Source organism: Procambarus clarkii, chromosome 76 (genome assembly GCF_040958095.1).
Source record: "Procambarus clarkii isolate CNS0578487 chromosome 76, FALCON_Pclarkii_2.0, whole genome shotgun sequence".
Taxonomy (NCBI): Eukaryota; Metazoa; Arthropoda; class Malacostraca; order Decapoda; family Cambaridae; genus Procambarus; species Procambarus clarkii.
The window spans coordinates 22,459,474-22,481,670 of record NC_091225.1 but is presented as its reverse complement, the minus strand read 5'-3'; the positions used below and the strand labels follow the sequence as shown (position 1 = coordinate 22,481,670).

General features: G+C 39.5%; 1 protein-coding gene across 3 annotated transcripts in view; it reads right to left on the bottom strand.

Annotated features, from left to right (window-relative positions):
* The window catches only part of tral (trailer hitch), a 57,000-nt gene that overhangs the window by 13,923 nt on the left and 20,880 nt on the right, over positions 1-22,197 (bottom strand). For all 3 annotated transcript variants that reach the window (XM_045763950.2, XM_069313743.1, XM_045763954.2), the window contains exon 4: positions 14,607-14,751. In XM_045763950.2, coding sequence (XP_045619906.1) covers positions 14,607-14,751 — 145 coding nt within the window. The remainder of the gene's footprint in view (positions 1-14,606; positions 14,752-22,197) is intronic.

Genomic DNA, 22,197 nt, shown 5'->3' with positions numbered 1-22,197 from the left:
AAGAACCAGTGGAGTAGACAATATAGTGGATGCAGAGAAACTAATTTAGATAAGGTCTTTCAATGGGCCATAGAAAAGAATATGATGTTTAATGAGGATTAAGTTCAAAGTCCTGCACTAGGGAAAAGTGAAAATATGAAAATGGAAACTACATAAAACATGGTAAAAATCACACAATAGAATAAAACTAATGTACAGCAAGAGAGCTAGGAGTAATCACATTGGTAGACCTTACAGTACTTTTAAAGGACACGAGTACTTGTCACGACAAAGAAAAATGACAGGTCGGATAACGAGAACCTTTCAAAGAGATGCCATACCAACGATACTCTTCCTATAGAGCACTAGCACCTTTATGAAATATTGTTGCACAATAACAACCCCAGTCAAAGCTGCAGTAATTGCTGATCTGGAGAATGTGCAAAGACCCTTTACCATTAGAATACCACTCAATACATTAAATAATTAGGACCAATTAAAATCTTCAAATCTGTATTCCCTTGAGTGCAGAAATGCATAATAATCTGTACTTTGAAAATACTAGAGGAACTGATTCCAAATCTGCACACACCTAAATAAGAAATCAGGAGGCATGGCAGGATGTGCAAATATGCAACTTTAAAAGCAAAGGTGCAATAGGCATGCCGAGAGAGGACAACACCACTACGGCCATTATTAATATATAACAATATACAGTGGCACCTCGACATACGATTGCCCCTACTTACGATAATTTCGAGTTACGATATAAATTTCATAGAAAAATGCGACTACATCCGATATTTGTTGGTACACGTTCGGGTCGGCCGAGCGCATGGTTCCCAGTCAAGCGGTCCAACCTGCCTCAGTTTACTACAGCTACCCGCTTAGAGACGATCGCGCCTATGAGAAATTCCGCTTTTGTGGCGATTTTTTGCATTTTGAACATTAAAGTAATTATTATATATATATATATGCCACGAGTCCCAGGAAAGTCTGTGGTAAGGCTCAACATATGAGATCCCATGTAAGAGTGACCATAGAGCAGAAACAAGAGATCATTCGTAAATATGAAGATGGTGTGCAGGTAGGTGAACTGGCTAAACAGTACAACAAATCTCAGTCAACGATATCAACCATACTAACCAAGAAAAAGGACATTAATGTTGCATCACTTTAGCACCCATACAGACAAATGTTAAAACGAATGGAAAAACAAATGTCTCTTGACATTTGTAGTGAGACAAACAAGCACTGAACCAGGTCCTAGTGGTATTAAGGCAAAACTTGAGAGAGAGAGAGTACCACAGAAAACATCCCTGCCTGATGTGATAATGGAAGGGGACTCCCCTTCCAAACAGTAACAACTCTCCTCCTCCCCCATCATCTTCCATACGCCATCAAGAGCCCTCCATAAAGGTAAGAGTAACTTTGGTACTGTATTGTAGTTAGAAAAAAACATTGTATTCAGTATAAACTGTATTTTTATGTTAATATTTTGGAGGGTGGGGAACGGATTAATTCAAATCCCTTTATTTCTTATGGGAAAAATCGTTTCGACTTCCGATATTTCGACTTACGATCCGTCTCTGGGAACGAATTAGCATCGTAAGTCGAGGCCCCATTGTATAATAATGGCACCCTCCCTCCTGGTGTTGATCGTTCTCCCTCAGCATGCCTATTGCACCAGGGGCCAAAGATTATCACTCTTGCTACATGTAAGGGGCATAACTGGTTGACCCGACCACCAACCTGGCAGCCTGGTCAGAGACTAATGCAAGAATGATTATCCTCAATCATCGCAAGACATGACTGGTACTGTATTAGCTCGCTAATCTGAACTGTATGGGAAGGACCCAGGGCTGGATGAGCCGCTCTTCCCGATCAAAGGCTGTTTCACCGTGAAATTTCAAAAGAGAACATTTCCAAAAATGTTTGTACCACAACCAATTTGAATTTCCATTATAATTAGTGTGAGGGGTTGGGTGGGTGGTTAGCTGCCTGGCTCATAGGCCTGTGGGCAGAGACAGACAGACAGACAGGCAAGTGGGCTGGCTGGCTGGATGGATGGCAGGCACATGGGCTTGGTGGTGGGCAGGCGGGCAGTCAGGCATGTGGCCCCACACAGGCAGAAGCTGGGTGACTCTCCCTCCATCCACCCATCACTCTCCTAACCCATGTCACAAGTGATGACAACATAACTCACTTGCTGTACAATGACACCATAACATGCGCCATGTTAAGGGGGCGTCTGGTTGGCATCTGGGTCCAAAAATGCAAAAATGAAAACTCATTCGATTTCAATCAACCTTTGACAAATTCTATATGAAAAGTGTTTCATCTGGTCCAAGTTTCAGCATTGTAGCATAAATAGGAAGGGGGAAAAAATATATTGTAGTAGTTGTGAAAATTATGCAAAAATGGTCAAAATCGATTATCAATCAAAAGTGTCTACTGAAATCATAACTACAACTCTTTGCTATCACAATAGCATATATTAAACAAATATTATAATTAGTTTAATTGGAAAAAAATTTTAAGGAAAAAAAAAGATTTTTTTTTCTTTTTTTTTAAATATTTTTTTTTTCATTTTTTTGGGGGCGATTTGCATCAAACTTACACACCTGACTGTACGTAAGCCTATCTGTAAGGATGCCAATTTTGGAGAAAATTGGTTGATGTCAACCCCAGCCACAGATTTTAGAACCTTAGACTTTATTCATTTCTGTTTTTTTTTCAATTGACACAAACGTTTACAAAACCGATTCCTTTTTTATTCAATTTACATGAAACTTACACAGTATATGTGGAGGGCATGTCTCTACATTGGGGGGCTTTCATTTTTCTCTAAGTTCATTTATTGATTTTATAATAGCAATAAACATGCCATATTTGCAAAAGAAATTTGGGGAACTTTGAACATTTGTATTAGGAAAACTAAAGAGGTTTTGGAAATTCTAAATCCCCAAATCCTTTATTATATGCTAATGTGTCAGAAAAGTGTCAGAATAATTTTTATCTGAAACGTGTGTTCTGAAGTGTGGACTTGAAAATGTGTAAAAAAAAAAAAAAAACTTTCTATTTACGCTGCAGTACTGAAACTTGGGACAATTTAAGCACTTTTCATATACAACTAGAAAAATAATATTGGTCGACATTGAACAACTTTCATTATAATAACCAGACGCCCCCTTAAACCCTATTTTATTTTATTTTAAATATTTAAATGCATAAATAACCAACCAATTACTTTTCAAACATTATGGTGTGGCTTTTAATATTCGTAACTAGCTCTCCACGGCAAAAAGAAAAAAATATAATTAAACAACTACACCACCTCTGACCCTCCAAGAGAGGGTTGTAATGAGAGAACTCTCCCCTCCTCCCTGACTGCCATATCCTCCTAGGCTTAACACTTGTCACCTCTGGTACAGAGGTCACTCCTCCACACCCACCCCCACCCACCCTGGTGGGGTGGTGTGGTTACCACACCCATCCCTGACACCCACCACTCTTATCCACTCCTGACACCCACATCTACTCCAGCCTACCTGCTTGCCTGAACCCTGCCCGATTCCCTCCTTTCCTAGTGATGGTGTACAACAAGTGTTAGGCCAGGCATTTCATTTATTTCTCGGTGGTAAAGGTTCACATGTTATATTCTGCAGCAAGTCGATCCCTTGGTTTGAGATTTTTTAGGTCCGGACCTATACGCTGATCTGGATAAATATCCAGTAGTCCAGTTTCTATGGACATTCTGTCCGGATCTATCTGAAGATGATTTCGGGGCTTTAGTGTCCCCGCAGCCCTGTCCTCAACCAGGCCTCCATCCCCAGGAAGCAGCCCAACTCTCAGGTACCAATTTACTGTTAGGTAACAGGGGCACCAGGGTGCAAGAAACATTTTGCCCATTTGTCTCCGCCTCCACCGGGGATCAAACCTGGAACCTCAAGACTACGAATCCGAAGCGCTGTCCACCCAGCTGTCGGACAGATGGTGATAATATCTGGACACCATATTTGACAGATTAAGGCATTTTCTGGATCGGCAGGCTTCAGATTCGTGCCTGCCGATCCAGAAAAAAAAATTATTTCATCTTACAAACAAAAGTGTTCCTTTGTGTTTGTTCCCTTATTACCTTATTACAGGAAAAATAAACAAAAATAGTAAGTGGCATATTTTGGCAGCAATAGGGGTGGGGAAGTTTGGGGGATATGAGAAAAAAAAAAAAAAAAAAAAAAAAAAAAAAAAAAAAAAAAAAAGGCCACTCACCGCCACTCACTCCCTCCCTCCCTCAAAAACCACCTCATTCTGCAACATCCTCCTCCCACCATACTGTTTTTGCTTTTATTCACTATATACAGACATTATATATAAAGTATCTACATGTTCTGTTCACCATAACTGTTCATCTCAGCTGGCGTCAATTTTCTGACACCCCAAATACTAACCCCTAGCATAACATTATCGTGCTAGGAAATTATTTCTACTAACATTACTAACTAATAGCGTAGTGACCCCAAAATCCTACTATGCATGGCCGCTGTTGAATCGGCCGCCTCAGTTCCTATGAGAAAAAGACCTTATTCAAATTGAATTTAACACAGTCTAACCTTTGCTTAATTTGCAAAGATTAGATTAGAAATTGATTTAATTCATTATAAACAAATTATACCTATCTCTAGGTAGAAATTTCCACAGCCTACAATAAGCAGATTCCGGTTGAATAAAAGTCGCGACCTGTATATTATTTACGCACGCATTTTTTATCTAATGACACTTCGGTTTAATAATATAAACCGTGGAAAATCTTTGTCGATGCCCGAGATGCATCAAGACTTAAAATAATGTCAATAAGGTCTTATTAGATAATAGGACAAGATAGAATATTGTGACTTATGCCGAGATCATGTGCCGAGAGGAAGGTAGAGGGCGCACGAGATATTTGCTGTATGGTTTCCAGAGAGCAACACTTCTGGGAAGCTCACCACCTGACCGCGTTAATTTTGGAACATCCGTGCAATTGCGAATCCCAGACGGTGCTGCCCGCTTCATCCAACATTGGGGACCTCACGTCTGGTTGCATAAGTGATAATCTAGTAGCTATTTATGGCCATAATAAATTTAGATCGTCCGGCCATTAGGACAAAGGAACATCAAAATAACCCTAGTAAGATTAATTCCGTAAAACGGTTAACCCCTTTTATGGAGATTAGCCGAGATTATTATAATTCTTTAGAAATTGCATTGCATGTTCTTCACAGCATGGAGGTATACGCCACCACGTTAAGACAGGAATCGACTGATTTCGGGAGACTGACGCACTTATTACCTGCTCAACAGCCGAGCTGATAAACCGTTAGTTATGATATTGCAGTTAGTTTACTACCCCCTAAACCATCCTTTACTTACAAGATTTACCACTGAAATTATTCCAATATGTCAAATTCATTAGGTAGATCTAACATTATTAAATCTATCCCCCAGAATTTTGTGGAAGTAGAGACATCCAACTAATCATTAAACCTCATATAGGCCACTCATGTAACTTGTTCACACAGTTCATTTAATCGATTTATAATTATAGTAAACTATTTTTTGAAATATGTCCCACAGCTGGTATAGTGCACAAAGATCATAGTGGCCACCCTTACACAGCACGACAAGTCGGAAAGATGAGGCCATCTCCCTCACCAAAATGGCTTCTCCCAACACTTTTTGCTGTTATTACACTATACATACACGTTATATGTAAGTACCTACATTTGTGTTCACCATAATGAACCCCTAAGTGGTATGCCAAGTCAAAAAGTGGCAAGGAACGGCCGACACACAACCAGCCAGTCACTGGCCGCCACTCCCTCCATCACTTCACCCGATTCGCCAACATTCTCCTACCACCATACTGTTTTTGCTTTTATACACTATATACAGACGTTATATACAAGTATCTACATGGTTTACACATTTGTTCATTTACATGGATGGATATACAACCATAGAGAACCACTAAGCTCGTGTAGTAAGTACAGACAGCAACAGGTGGCCACACAGATTCAGCAGACGACGCTACACCCTCCCACCCTCAATATTGCTCCTCCCACAGCACAGTGCAAATTAACAATCCAGGTATTACCAGAATCCTGGTCATTTTTTATCACGGTCAAGGGTCTTCTGTAATACAGTACTATCATTGCTGAATAATACCAATTACATATATTTTTTACATTATTAGGTGATGCTGTGGTCATAAGCTGAACAGCAGTGCTGTGAGCTCATGCTGCGTGCACCAGCCTTGGTGGCTCACTCAGTACTGAGGCCCCCACACCCAGGAATGTTGCCCACTTCTTTTTTAACAAGAGCCCCTGAAGATGATGTGAACCCCAGGTATTCGCAGGCCATTTAAATCTTGCGTAATACAGTACTCCAACACGTCATCATATGACGCGATGCGCACTTTTGGGTATGTCACTCAACACGTCATATGACGTGTTGCACAGTTTAAGGGTTAATGGAAAAACAAAAGTAAAAAATTCCTTTAACCACTGCACTGTACAAAGCACCTTTAGGTGCTTTGTGAGGCGTTTTTTAACTTAGGCTATATATTTATGTTCTTTTAATGTTTTCATTACTCTGTTTTGAAATGGAAATAGTAGAGTCTCGAAACAGACAATTTTACCTGAACATTTATAATAAACAAAAATATGTCCTTGACAATTGCACCAAAACGTTTTTGCCAAAACCAGGCGTGCAGTGCAGTTGATAAAACTTAAATTTCAAACACACTATATTTGTAGTGTACTGAAGTATCATAATAGTCCTTTATCTCCGTCTTATCTTTTATGTCTAGTTTGCCAAAAAAAAAAAAAAAAAAAAAAAAAAAAAATTACACAACCCCCCTTAAAAAAAAAAATGGAAACCATTTATTAGCAACAAAACTAAGGCACGTATTAAAAAAAAAAAAAAAAAAAAAAAAGGCTTCATAATAATTTTAGAGCTAGTAACTGTACACATCCAACAGAGTTCCCCTTGTGCTAACACCTGCATCAAAAGAGCTCCAGAATATTTCAAAATTACCAAGTGTTGTACAACAGGTCAAGATAGAGAGTGGGGTCCCAAGGCACGCAAGGTGTAGTGCTTTTCAAAAATAGAAGAGATGACACTAATATGCAAGGAAATTAAAATATTGGACTAGTAAAAGTTGCCATAGTGTTAACAGTGCAGACGCCGAAATTCAAGATGGCCACCGGCAAGAGGAAAACCTTTTTTTCATTGCACATTGTGCGAGAAGCCTAGGCTACACTTTCTAACTTCAGAAGTGCTTATAAATACATGGATGGCAAAATATTAAAGCAATTGTTCACAACTTTAGTTAGACCAAAGCTGGAATATGCAACAGTTTTATGGTGCCCACATATTAAGAAGCACATCAACAAACTGGAAAAGGTGCAAAGACATGTCACTAAATGACTCCCAGAACTGAAGGACATGAGCTACAAGGAGAGGTTTGAGGCATTGAATATGCCAAAACTAGAATATAGAAGAAAGAGATATGATCACAACGTATAAAATAGTAACAGGAATCTATAAAATTAATAGAAGAATTCCCGAGACCTGGAACTTCAATAACAAGAGGTTATAGATTTAAACTAAACAAAGCTGCCGAAGAAATAAGAAAATTCACTTTCGCAAACAGTGGTAGACGTTTGGAACAAGTTAGGCGAGAAGGTGGGAGGAGGCCAAAACCACCAGTAATTTTCAAAGTGTTCTACGACGAAAGTGCTGGGAAGACGGGACACCATGAGCATAGATCTCGTCCTGTAACTACACTTGGGTAATTACATAATATGTAGGATTCAAGAAAATTGGTTAAAAACTGAACCCTAGAGGTTGTGTGGTAAAACCGACGCGAGATAAGCGGGGAACAATGAACATAGTGCGGTTGCTGCCGTCAGCTCCTCAGCGGCCGGTGAGTAATCACACATTATATCCTTTTATTATCGCTGTAGCACGAGTACAGCTACTGCATTCTTCTAACATGTTGCCCAATCCTCTCTACAACATTCAATATACATATATGCCCCTGATGCATAGAAAACAAGCAAAATATGCCATAACATGGCCAGAGCATCATCCTTCCCCATTGGAGCCTTATTCAATATTGTACAGTCTTCTAGCCATGCCCAGCAAGTGGGGGCCCAGGTTACATAAAGGTATTTTATAGGGAAACTGAAAAGTAAATAAGACAAAATAAATGAAAGCAAGTGAAAACTGTAGGAAACGTTTTTACTCCAAAACAAACTATCATCAGTAACAAAGATGACCGCCACCACAGTATAGGCAAGCATACCAGCCTATGAATGTTTTGAAGGATTCTCAGATCAAGATATAAGGAAAGAAGATTTTCTTGGCAAGTTAAGAGTTTATCAAGGATATGCTAAAGGAGTATGAAGAAAAGGTCCTTAAATTTGAACAAGACGTGAAGTTTTCAGGGGTGAGGTTTACACTCTAAAAAGACAAGGTAAAGAAACTGGTAGATACAAATCAAGGAACTAGTGCACAAAAATGAGGTATGGAAAGAAGTGGTGAATTTGAGGAAATTAACAAGAAAACAGACTCATATGTTAACTCCAAAGGAACCCTGAGGGTTGACAGTTAGGTAAGGATGTGCAAGGAGAAACTTCATGGACATCTTGCATAGAGAAGTCAATGAACAACTAAAAAATTACAGACGAGACAAAAAAATGTATGCAGACTAGCAATGTGTTTGAAAGTCAAAACCAGAAACAACATGAAGCAGAAGTTAGGAAAGCAATTAGAAAAACAAAAAATTGTTACCAGCAGTAAATTAGTTCAAAACAATACAGATAGAAGCAAGTCCATAAATTTTGGGTGTTTAAAAAAGGAAATATCTAGGGTGGACAGAGCAGCAAAAAAAAAAAAAAAAAAAAAAAAAAAGATAAAAATTAGATAAATAGGTTTAGAAGGCCTCAATTCAAAAGGAAAATGTCCGATTTTTGGAGAATAGGAAAATAGGAGAGACAAGACATGCCTCTTAAGAATGACATTCAATAGTGAAACAAATGACAAATGCTTAGAAATTCTGGGAAATTGCAGTGATGACGATGGCAAACTTTGGTCAATAAGACAATACTTCTCAAAGGAAGACAGAAAAGCTGAGAATGAACCTTTAAGTGAAACCTCTAAATGGGAATAGAAATGAATTATTTGTTCAGTGTTAGAGTCTGGAAAGCTAGTTAAATGATACATAAAACAAAGCAACAAAATCATTAGGGAAAGAGGAAGTAAAGGGAAGGGAAAGGGAACAGGGAACGTCACAAAAACTAGGATGGGGGAGGAGGGGCGATACCTGCTTGATGGGGTCCTGGGAGGAGTTCTATTCTCCAAGCCCAGCCCGAGGCCAGGCTTGACTTGTGAGAGTTTGGCCCACCAGGCTGTTGCTTGGAGCGGCCCCATGGCCCACATACCCACCACAGCCTGGTTGGTCCGGAACTTTTAGAAAACAGTCTAGTTCTCTCTAAGATGTCCACGGTTGTTCCGGCAATATTTCTTATAGACGCTGGGAGGACATTAAACAGCTGCAGACCTCTGATGTTTATACAGTGTTCTCTGATTGTGCCTATGGCACCCTGCTCTTCACTGGTTCTATTCTGCATTTTCTTCCATATAGTTCACTCCAGTATGTTATTTTACTGTGTAGATTAGGGACCTGGCCTTCCAGTATTTTCCATGTGTATATTATTTGGTATCTCTCGTCTCCTTTCTAGCGAGCACATTTGGAGAGCTTAAGAGACGATCCCAATAATTTAGGCGCTTTATCGCATCTATGCGTGCCGTATATGTTCTCTGTATTCCCTCTATTTCTGCAATCTCTCCTGCTCTGAAGGGGGATGGGAGTACTGAGCAGTACTCGAGACGAGACAACCCAAGTGACTTCAAGAAGAGTACAACCATCGTGATGGGATCCCTGGATTTGAAAGTTCTTGTAATCCATCCTATCATTTTTCTGGACAACGCAATATTTGCTTGGTTATACTCCGTAAACGTTAATCGCACATCATTATCTTCATCATTCCCAAATCCTTGACATGCTGTTTACCTATTATGAGCAGATTCGATTGTGTTTTGTACCCTGTATTATGTTTCAGGTCCTCATTTTTGCCGTACCCAAGTACCTGGAATTTATCACTGTTAATCATATTTTCTGCTACCCAATCGAAAACTTTGTTGATATCTGCTTGTAATTTTTCCATATCTTTAGCAGAAGTAATTTTCATGCCGATTTGTGTGTCATCTGCAAAGGATGACACGAAGCTGTGACTTATTTTAATCTATATCTGATATGAGAATAAGGAACAGCAGTGGTGCAAGGACTGTACCTTGAGGTACAGAGCTTTTAACTGCACTTTGACTTTGGTTTGATTGACTGTTACTCTGTGTTCTGTTCGACAGGTAATTGTGTATCAAGCGTCCTACTTTACCAGTTATTCCCATTGACCTCATTTTGTGTGCAATCACTCAATGATCACATTTATCAAATGCCTTTGCAGTCTGTGTATACTACATCTGCATTTTGCTTTTCTTCTAGAGCTTCTGTGATTTTGTCATTGTGGTTGAGTAACTGTGACGGACAGGATCTTCACACTCTAAATCCATGTTGTCCTGGGTTGTGTAACTCATTTTCCATAAAACTAGAAATTTGATTCCTAATCACTTTCAAAAACTTATTATGTGCGATGTTAGTGCAAATGGTCTACAGTTTTTTGCCAAGGCTTTACTCCCCCCCCCCCCCCTTTTGTGCAAAGGAGCTGTAACTGCAGATTTAAGTGCTGCTGGTATCTCCCCCTGTATCCAGGCTCTTTCTCCATATTATGCCGAGTGCTCGCGCTACTGGTACTTTACATTTCTTTATGAATATTGAATTCCACGAGTCAGGCCCAGGAGCCGAGTGCATGGGCATGACTGTTTGTGACACCTGAAGAGTGTTAATAACCAAAAACCCTCAAGAAGTTGACAATGGCATTACAGGTCTGGGATCAGGATGACAAACTGAATTGTAAATGCCTACAGCCCACCAGCAGCAAGCAACACATGGACAAAGGAGGAACTAGATAAACAAAACAAGAGGGCCTTATAATGATCATGAGAGATTAAAGTAAAAACAGATAATGATTAATTAAAACTATTGGTACTGGGGGGAAGGGGGGAAATCAACTTTAAAACGATAGACTGGGAGGCCTATAAATTAAGAATGGAGAACATTTGTACAGGCAGATTTGTAAACCTCATTCTGGAGATATGTATCAACACGTCAAACAGGCAACAAGAATGAGGAAAGGGGATGTTCCACAAATACTGAATCTACTATTCACCAGGAAAGAAGAGATATTTAACATACTGTACTGTCTTCCCTTGGGAGAGTGATCATGTCCTTTTAGAAATTAAATATGCTTTGTGACACTCTAGAAGAGAATGGGGGGGGGGGGAGGTCATTGAAAGAGTTTAACTAGGTTAAGAGGACACTATGGGGAACTTAAATTCTTTAATGAGTTTAATTGGACAGACTTTATGCTAGGCAAGGAAGTAAACGAGATGTATGCCAAATTTTGCAAAATAAACACACAAACATTTAAACCAAAACGGAGATGCAGGACCAGAAAACAGGATTGGTTCAGCAGAAATTGCGAGAGGGTCAGAGTGGAAGACAAGAAAATGGGTTCAATATAGGAAGAGGCCTTACCCACAAACATACCAGCACTACAAGCAAGCAAGAAATAATTACACAGCAGCGAGAAGAGAGGTAGAAAAACTGAGTAAGGTATAGCAGGCAAATGTAAAATAGATCCAGGCTTTCTATAAATTCATTAAAAGAATGCTACATGTACAGGATAAAATCCAGATTGAGAATGGGAATCCAGGACTAATGAGAATGGGAAACCAGGACTAATGAGAATGAAAACCAAGATGTGAAATGCTAAATGAACAGTTCCAAAAGTGTGTTTGTACACAATGAGGATTTCAGAGAGCTGGACCAATACCAATTCCAGAGTTCACCATAGAATATATAGAGGAAGATGAAATTGAAAAATTACTCAAGGGGGCATGAAAAAAAAAAAAAATGGCAGTTGGACCTGGAGTTTTACCTTGGGTGCTACAAGAATGTGCAACAGAGCTGAGCATTCCACGCCAAACAATATTCCAGACATCCTCATACACAGGAATCTTAGCAAATACAGGTACAAGGAAAAAGCCATCATAGCACCAATCTATAAAAATGGTAGTCGAGAGAAACCTCGAAATTATAGACCCATATCATTTATAACAACCGTAGTAGTCAAAACACTAGAAACAATAATTGAAGCCAAATGGGTTGAACACCTAGAGTAACGACATAACAGGTGGTTTTTGAACAAAGATCCTGTATAACAAATTTACTTTATGGTAAATATGATAAATATTTCAGGAGAGGTGGTTGGGTTGACTGCCTCTTCTGAACTTGAAAAAAGATTTTGACAGAGTTCCACACAGGAGGCTGTTCTAGAAACTAGAACATGCTAGAAGGGTGCCAGGGAGACTTCTGACACAGGATGAAAATTTTTCTAACCGACTGACAGATGATGGTAGTAATCAGGAGACAATTTATCTGACTGGAGGAGTGTTACTAGTGGAGTACCACAGGATTCGGTTCTTGCACCAGTAAAATGTCCATCTACATAAACTATCTACCAGCAGGAATACAGAAATACATGAACAAACAAATCCACAAGGACTTTGAGGGTCAGAACCTACGCACGGGATAACACGGGCATCATATGAATATGTTTGCAGACGATGCAGAGATACTGGGGAAGATGGAGAATTGTAATGCCCTTCAAATCGACCTAGATAAAGTAAGTGCTTAGAGCATCAAGTAGCAAATGGAATTTAATGTGAATAAATGCCATGTTATTGAATGTGGAATTGGAGGAGACCACCACACAACTTTTATGACATTACCGGGAAAATGGGACACCACAAGCGTAGCTTTCCTCCTGTAACTACGCTTGGGTAACTACACAGTCTGGTTGATCTTTCAGGCATCCCTGTATACAGGAAGTCATAGCAGATGTGTGGAAACAGGCTAACATAGTTCCAATCTACAAAAGTGGCAGCAGGGAAGATCCCCTCAATTATAGACCTGTATCATTGACTACTGTAATAGTGAAAGTATTGGAAAAACTAATCAAAACTAAATGGGTAGAACACCTGGAGAGAAATGATATTATATCAGACAGACAGTATGGTTTTCGATCTGGAAGATCCCGTGTATCGAATTTACTCTATTTCTATGATCGAGCCACAGAGATTTTACAGGAAAGAGATGGTTGGGATCGACTGCATCTATCTGGACCTTAAAAAATGGCTTTCGACAGAGTACCACACAAGAGGTTGTTCTGGAAACTGGAAAAATATTGGAGGGGTGACAGGTAAGCTAACATGGATGAAAAATCTCCCGACTGATAGAAAAATGAGGGCAGTAATCAGAGGCAATGTATCGGACTGGAGAAATATCGCAAGTGGGGTACCACAGGGTTCAGTTCTTGCAGTGATGTTTATTGTCTACCAGTTGGTATACAAAATTATATGAACATGTTTGCTGATGATGCTAAGATAATAGGAAGGATAAGAAACTTAGATGATTGTCATACCCTTCAAGATGACCTGGACAAAATAAGTATATGGAGCACCACTTGGCAAATGGAATTTAATGTTAATAAATGCCATGTTATGGAATGTGGAATAGGAGAACATAGACCCCACACAACCTATATATTATGTGAGAAATCTTTAAAGAATTCTGATAAGGAGAGATCTAGGGGTGGTTCTAGATAGAAAACTATCATCTGAGGACCACATAAAGAATGTTGTGCGAGGAGCCTATGCCACGCTTTCTAACTTCAGAATTGCTTTTAAATACATGGATGGCGATATACTAAAGAAATTGTTCACGACTTTTGTTAGGCCAAAGCTAGAATATTGCAGCGGTTGTGTGGTGCCCATATCTTAAGAAGCACTTCAACAAACTGGAAAAGGTGCAAAGACATGCTACTAAGTGGCTCCCAGAACTGAAGGGCAAGAGCTATGAGGAGAGGTTAGAGGCATTAAATATGCCAAAACTAGAAGACAGAAGAAAGAGGTCATATGATCACTACGTACAAAATAGTAACAGGGAATTGATAAAATCGATAGGGAAGATTTCCCGAGACCTGGAACTTCAAGAACAAGAGGTCAGATTTAAACTAGCTAAACACGGATGCCAAAGAAATAAGAAAATTCACTTTCGCAAACAGAGTAATAGACGGTTGGAACAAGTTAGGCGAGAAGGTGGTGGAGGCCAAGACCGTCAGTAGTTTCAAAGCGTTACACGACAAAGAATATTGGGAAGACGGGACACCACGAGTGTAGCTCTCATCCTGTAACTACACTTAGGTAATTACACACACAGAAGTGTAAAGGCTTTAGAAACAATGTGGCATTTTATAAATAAGCAGATTTAAAAAGATATAGCAACTTAATTACAAAGACAAAAACCTAGGTATTAACTTAAATAATTTTTTTTTTTTTACCTTTCTTGCTGCCTCTGTGGCTGAGGCTGTGATTGACTTTTCTTTTTCTCCTCTCTAGTAGGAGGTGGGGTAACTTGCACTCCGGCATCAGATACGGGAGATTTGCGGACAGTGGGTGTGGATGATCTTGATGCTACTAGAATATCTGACAGCATACCAACAAAAATAAAATGCAATTACATGTTAGTGTATGTATGTCTTAACCAAAATCACAATTATTGCAACTTTTCAATATAAATACAAATTTACTTCATTTTTTACCTTTAATACATTAACAACTCCATCCTGGATGATTATGCCTTGTGCAGAACATTCTAAATCTAAAATACTGTGCCTTTAAACTACTATAACTCTGATCGTGTTAGTTACTACAGAGGTCAATTTTCCGCCATTCCCCCAATTACAAATTAAGGTTACTAGAGGCCATCCCACTTTCAAAATCCCATCGTTCAAAAGTATTTTTGATAGGGGCTCATCGTTACCCTAACACCCCGAGCACCCACGTGCAATTTCACCTTTGAGAAACAAGACCTATTAGGGTAAATTTCGAACCTTTCACTGGCACAGCAGGCAACCTGCCACATGATCTACCAGATGGAACACAATCATATGAACCCGTTTGCTGATGATGCTTGGATAATAGGAAGAATAAGAAACCTAGATGATTGTCATGCCCTTTAAGAAAACCTGGACAAAATAAGTATATGGAGCACCACTTGGCATGTGGAATGTGGAATAGGAGAACATACCCCACACAACCTATAAATCATGCGAGGAATTTTTAAAGAATTCTGATAAAGAAATATTTTAAGGGTGGTTCTAGATGAAAACCATCACCTGAGGACCACATAAAGAACTTTGTGCGAGGAGCTTTGCCACGCTTTCTAACTTCAGAATTGCTTTTAAATACATGGATGCCGAAATAAAGAAATTGCTCACAAATTTTGTTAGGCCAAAGCTAGAATATGCAGTGGTTGTGTGGTGCCCATATCTTAAGAAGCACATCAACAAACTGGAAAAGGTGCAAAAGACATGCTTTTAAGTGGCTCCCAGAACTGAAGGGCAAGAGCTATGAGGAGAGGATAGAGGCATTAAATATGCAAAAACTAGAAGGCAGAAGAAAAAGAAGCGATACGATCACCATATACAAAATAGTAACAGGAATTTATAAAATCGATAGGGAAGATTTCCCCAAGACCTGGAACTTCAAGATCAAGAGGTCACAGATTTAAACTAGCTAAACACAGATGCCCTAAGAAATAAAAGAAAATTCACTTTCGCAAATGGTGGTAGACTGTTGGAACAAGTTAGGGGAAGGTGGTGGAGGCCAAGACCATCAGCAGTTTCAAAGCATTATATGACAAAGTGCTGGGAAGATGGGACACCATCAGCATAGCTTTCATCCTGTAATTACACTTGGGTAATTACACAGCAAGGTCAGCTGAGCGCTGCCCGCAAACACACAACTTCACTACAATGTTCATACTCTTTCACCTTTTTCCATCTCAATTTTTGCGATACATCATTAAATTTGGTATTTAATTTTTCGTAATAGAATGCTGTAAAGGGATATTTGCATATAAGAACATACAAGTCTCACTTTCCTATACTTTTCACGAACACACTTAACTTTTTCCCTCATATTTTCATCATGGATTGACTCTGTTCTTCATCAGTATCCATCTGCAAGTCAATTTGCAGTGTTTATAAAGCCAGTAACAACAAATACCCAAGATAAAATAAACAGAACGGGGGAAAACCGACTCTAGGGGAGGTCGTGGCTGTGACAAGAACAGTGAGCCTACAGCATGAGTGGGTGCCCACACAGTGGGTCAGGATGCCACGTTGGGTATGAAAGATGTTGGCACGCATTTTAAAACTAGTTCCATAGTATTCAGACAATAAATGGAATGTGTAAACAAAATTTTACGCCGTTTGAGTTATCACGCACTCTGTGTATTTTGGTTTTATGATGAAATATACGTGATCAGGTAGCGAAAGTGTTAAGAAGACCATGCAAGTCTTAACATATCCTAACCTATATATTATTCCAAGAGCACATAGATAACACCTATGTGACAAGAGGAGAGGCAGGGAGACTTCTGGCACGGATGAAAAATTTTCTAACCGACAGATTAGGGCAGTAATCGGAGACAACGTTTCAGATTGGAGGAGCGTTATAAACAACCACAGGGTTCAGTTCCTGAACCAGTAATGATCATCTACATAAACTATCTACCAGAACAAAGAGAATTATATGAACATTTTTGTGGATGATGCCAAGATACTTGGGAAGATAGAGATGCAAACGATCGTCATGCCCCTCAAATTCATCTAGATAAAATAAGTGGAGAGTCAAGTGGCAAATGTAATTCAATGTGAATAAATGCCATGTTATGGAATGTGAAACGAGAACATTTACCACACACAACTTACAAATTATGTGGAAAGGAATTAAAAATCTAATAGAGAACCGAGACCCAAGGGTGTTTTGGACAGTAAGCCATCACCAGAGGACCACAAACATTTGGGAGAGGAGCACATGCGTCACTTTCCAACTTCACATATTTTAATTACATGGACGGTGAAATACTAAAGGCAATACTAAAATACATGACTTTTGCGAGACCAAAATTGGAATATGCAGAAGATGTACGGTGCCCAAATCTCTAAGCACAAACTGGAAAAGGTGCAACGGCATCCTACAAAATGGCTTCCGGAACCAAAAAACAATTGTTACTACACGAGACTACAGGCATCAAACATGCCAAAACTACGAGATAAAAGAGAGGGGCTATGATCACCCCCTTACAAAAATAACAGGAATCGACCAAATTGACAGTGGAATTTCCGAAACCAACAACTTTAAGAACAAGAGGACATTCAAACTAAGGTGCCCAAAAAATATTGGAAAGTTTTCTTTTAGAAATGGCGTGGTAGAATGTGGTGGAGGCCAAAACCGTCAGTAGTGTCAACGCATTATACAACAGAGCACTGGAAAGACAAGACACCATGAGTGTAACATCCTGTAACCACACTTGGGTAATTATCGTCATCTTATGGGCTCAAATTTAGGGTCAACACTTCCTACCTCTTTAAATGTGTCTAGTTCATGGTCTAGTTGTAAACCTGCCCACTAATCCCAATATATCTTCATCCAAAACATTTTGCAAGAAGGATGAAACGCCCGATTAACCAAATCAAATTTTTTGTTCACACTGGTTCAGAAAACGAGTTCCTATTACAATGAGCATTAAAATGTTAAATAAATAGGAAAATGTTACACATCCTTGCAAACGAAATTGCAAAACGTGCACGACAATGGTTCAACAATAATAAAAAAAATAAATTACAGTGGGTAGCTTTGTTTATATTAGAAAATTACAGATTACACCACAGATTAAGTGTGTAACAGTTTAATGCAATTTTGCTGAAAAATTATGATGCACAAACATGTCTTCTATAAGCATGTTCAGTTCTCCCAGACACACTGAGGTTTCACTTACTCAAAATACTCTGTATTGGGATGCAAGAGGCATGCGTTCCTAAAATGTATCCAGCTCAAACTGAACTTTACACTTTAAGAGAAACAATATTGGTATTAACCCTTGGGCTGTGCAAGTATTAAGGAAGACGACCCCTGTTTGCATAAAACACCACAACCACACAGTACAGTATACAAACAAATTAATGGGGAAAGTGCACCTTTAGTCTAGAGCAATATCGAACAAGAACAGTTAAAAAGGAAACTAGAAACCTTAAATGGTTCTTTCAGATGCAACTAACAAAGAATAAGTAGGCCTTAGAAAAATTGGGCAGGTTAGGTAACCAATAACTGCAAGGCATTCAAAATACTGTAACACGAGTCCATTTAACACTTTCGCCCGGGCATGACGCAGCATTGCGTCATCCGTTTACTGTCGGTAATGCCAGGGATGACGCAGCATTGCGTCATCCACTTTAAATAATCGCCAGAAATCAGGTTTTTATTAGATTTTTTTGGGACTGGTTTTAAAATGCGCGCCGATGTCTTCCCATTTTCTTTGTCGAGCCTCGTGGCCCTCAGGCGGCTTGGCACACGCCGTGGACCCATTGTTTTCGCTCCACTGTTGTGACCAATGTCGCCTCCCCTCGCATCTCAAACGTGTGAACATTTCGGCTATTTTCCGTGGCTATATTTCTTACTGCGGCTTTAGAAACTATCTAAGCTTACTCCACGATGGATAGTGATCATGAACAAGGCCCTTCCAGGAAGAAAATTGCGAAAGAAAGGCTTGAAAAGGGCGGGAATTGGGAGTGTAGCTGGAAGGCATCTGAGCACACACTTGCGGCTAACGCGTGGCCCGTCTTCAACTCGTCGGCAGTTGGAGCGTGACCAGGTTTTTTATTTTATATGCTAATGTTCCTCTAGAGAATTCTATTGCGAACCCATTGAGACCAAAATGAAAGACCTAGGACGAAAATTGAGGTGACCAGAGTGAAAATAGTGAAAACATTTTATTGTGTTGCGCGCTCCTGGGTAACTCGTTCGCACTTTCTCTGTTTGCTGCGGGTAATTAGCTGGGCTTTTGGAGTTTATATGCATTTAGTGCTGTAGAGAATTCTATTGCGAACACAATGATACCAAATTTAATCTCGTAGGACGAGAATTAAGGTGACAAAGTTGGAGAATATACACTTTTCAGAATTTACGCGCGCTCCCGTGACACCCTGGGTCCCATATCGCACAGTTGAGGGGTGGCGCGCAGGGTACGCCAAAGTGTTAATTTAGGCTAGGACATGCTAGTTCTTAAGAAAGCAGTTTGGCATAATTAGGTCCAGTAAAATTTGTTTTTTTTTATAGCAGTTAAGGGCTTTGGACAGACCTCTGTTCATCACCAATATGGATTATATAATCAGCAACATTTGCAAATTTCATGAAGATGAACAAAAAAAATGAAGTGCAAAAATATTTAGTCAAAACACTTTTGGAACTATATGACCAAACCACACACCAGATGATGAGATGACAACATTTCGGTCCATCCTGGACTATTATCAAGTCTATTCTGTTCCAAAAGTTCCACTTTTTGGAACTTTTACAACAATCAAAATAGGCTTTTAATATGACCACCAACTTTGTAAATGCAATACAATACTGACAAATTTAGTGTTCTAAACTTATGTAATGGTAATAGTTGCCAGACTGAATTTTGAAATTGCAAAAATAGCAGAAGTCAGAAAAAATCTGGGAGCAATGATTAGTAGAGATCTTGAGAAAAATCATTGCACAAGTGTACAAAACAAGGCAAATAAGATGCAGTATTGAGATCAACATTAAAATTGCTAGGAACACCTAATTTTATTCTTCAGCTTTATATTGCTATTGTTAGAGGTGCCTCCCCACCTACCATTTAGATAAAAGTTCAATTTTGGCTGCCATACTATAGAAGGGCTGTAAGTCAACTTTAAACCTCATGCAGAGGTATGTTTACTCAGGGATTAGAAACCTCCAGTATGAAGAAATTTAAAAAAAGCTTAACATTCAAAAGTTAAAAAGTGTGCGAGAGTGAGCGAGTTATGGCACATTAATGCAATATATACAGAAAAGAGCACGACTATGAACTCGGGGTAAGATTCAGAAAAACCTTGCGATTGCTTTAGTAGGGGGTAGTATGTTCATGGAACACATTGTTCCAAGTTGGTTGTCTGGTAATGTGATTGTGCCACTAGTTAGACATGTATATGAATATGTTCAGCTGGATATAAATAGGAGCTGCCTTGGCAGGTGTTTTGGCCCACACTTTATAACATTAAAGAGGAATCTATTTACTCAATCTAAATGAACAAATTTTAAGATAATTTCTTACAATGTAAAAGAGGTTGTTGGCACGGGCAGCCAGCTATATCCGTGTACTGGAAACTTGCATAACAGCCCCCCCACCCTCTTCTCAGCATAGGGCAAGAACTGCATACTTTTCCTAACAGTGTTATATAAAAATAATAATGAATCCTTAACTAATTAAGGGGGATAAGACACTAAACTGGCAAAATCTTATGCAGAAACCAAGTCAATTCCAGAAAAACAGGAGCAGTAGCAACTTTGGAAAATAAGGAAAGAAACGTCTGCACCAAAAGTAAAAGGTTTTCTCTCGAGAAACCAAAACCGAGGCGTATTCTACAATTCTACCCACAACATTGTAAGGGAATAATCTTCATTGTAAGGGAATAAAGGCCTTCCAGTTAATTTAACGTCTATGATCCAATAGCTTAAGTGAAGCCAAAGCAGAGTCCTGCAAGTGTTGCATCAAAAATGCAAACTGCCACAAAACTACCATTTCTTGCATGTATCAACCAGAACCCTTGGCAGTGTTGCAAGAGTTGCAAATACCCACCAAGCCAAGTCTTGCCACATCGGCGAGCTCTAGCAATGAAAGGGCGAGGTACCAAGGAATTTAAACCCTTAAAATGCCAAAGAGGAAAGCAACTTTAAGTTCTCCAAATGGCCCAAGGAGGTCACATCAAGCAGCTCCAGTAGCAGCAAAGTGCCAACCCAAGCAGAAGACAAAGCAACAACACCTTCGATAATATAGCCAAATCTAGCCCCCAATCTGAAGAGCATGCAAACAAAGTACAGGTGATTTAAAAGGTGCTCAATGCTCCACCAGGAAAGGCATGGGGTCCTTCCTTTCCTCGAGACACTAGTCTTAAAAAAAAAAAAAAAACAGAGATTCATAGTGTTGGGAGGCATGGGGAGGCTGCCAGCTCAGACAAACCAACGGCTGAAAGATTTATTGAATTTAAAGATTTTGTAGAGGCTAAGGGATACCTACCGCAACAAGTGTTTGTGATGAGACAGGACTGTTCTGGAAAAGATTGCCCAAGAGGACATACATTACCAAGGAGGAGAAATCATTGCCCGGACACAAGCCTATGAAAGATAGGTTTACGTTTGTACTGTGTGGAAATGCAAGTGGAAATGCAAGTAAACCAAGGAGTTTCAAAAAGTACAGTGTAAAGAAAAACCAAATGTGTATGATGTGGAGGGCTAATAAGGCATGGGTGACTAGGATTTTTTTTTTACGGAGTGGGTAAATGATGTGGTGTGCCCTGCCATACAAAAATATCTGCAGGAGAATAAGTTTGCCACTCAAGGCCCTGCTTCTCCTTGACAATGCTCCTGCTCATCCTCCAGGCTTGGAAGATGCATTGTTGAACACATTTAATTTTCTCTCAAAGTTCCTTCCTCCTAACACCACCACTAATTCAGCCTATGGACCAGAAAATCATAGCGAATTTTAAGAAACTTTATGAAAGGGCACTTTTCCGGAAATGTTTTTAAGTGACCGATGCCACAAACCTCACCCTCAAAGAGTTCTGGAAAAAACATTTTAACATTTGTAGTGCTTTAAAACTTTGACAAAGCCTGGCAAAAAGTGACTAAGAACCTTCATCTCTGGCTGGAGAAAATTGTGGCCTGAATGTGTCAGAGCTAGACTGAGGGGTTTGAGCCTGTAAATGAAGTGCCAATTGTTGAGGAAATTGTTACTCTGGGCCGGAAAAATGAGCTTCGAATTGGATGGTGCTGATATGGAGGAGTTGGTGGAAGAAC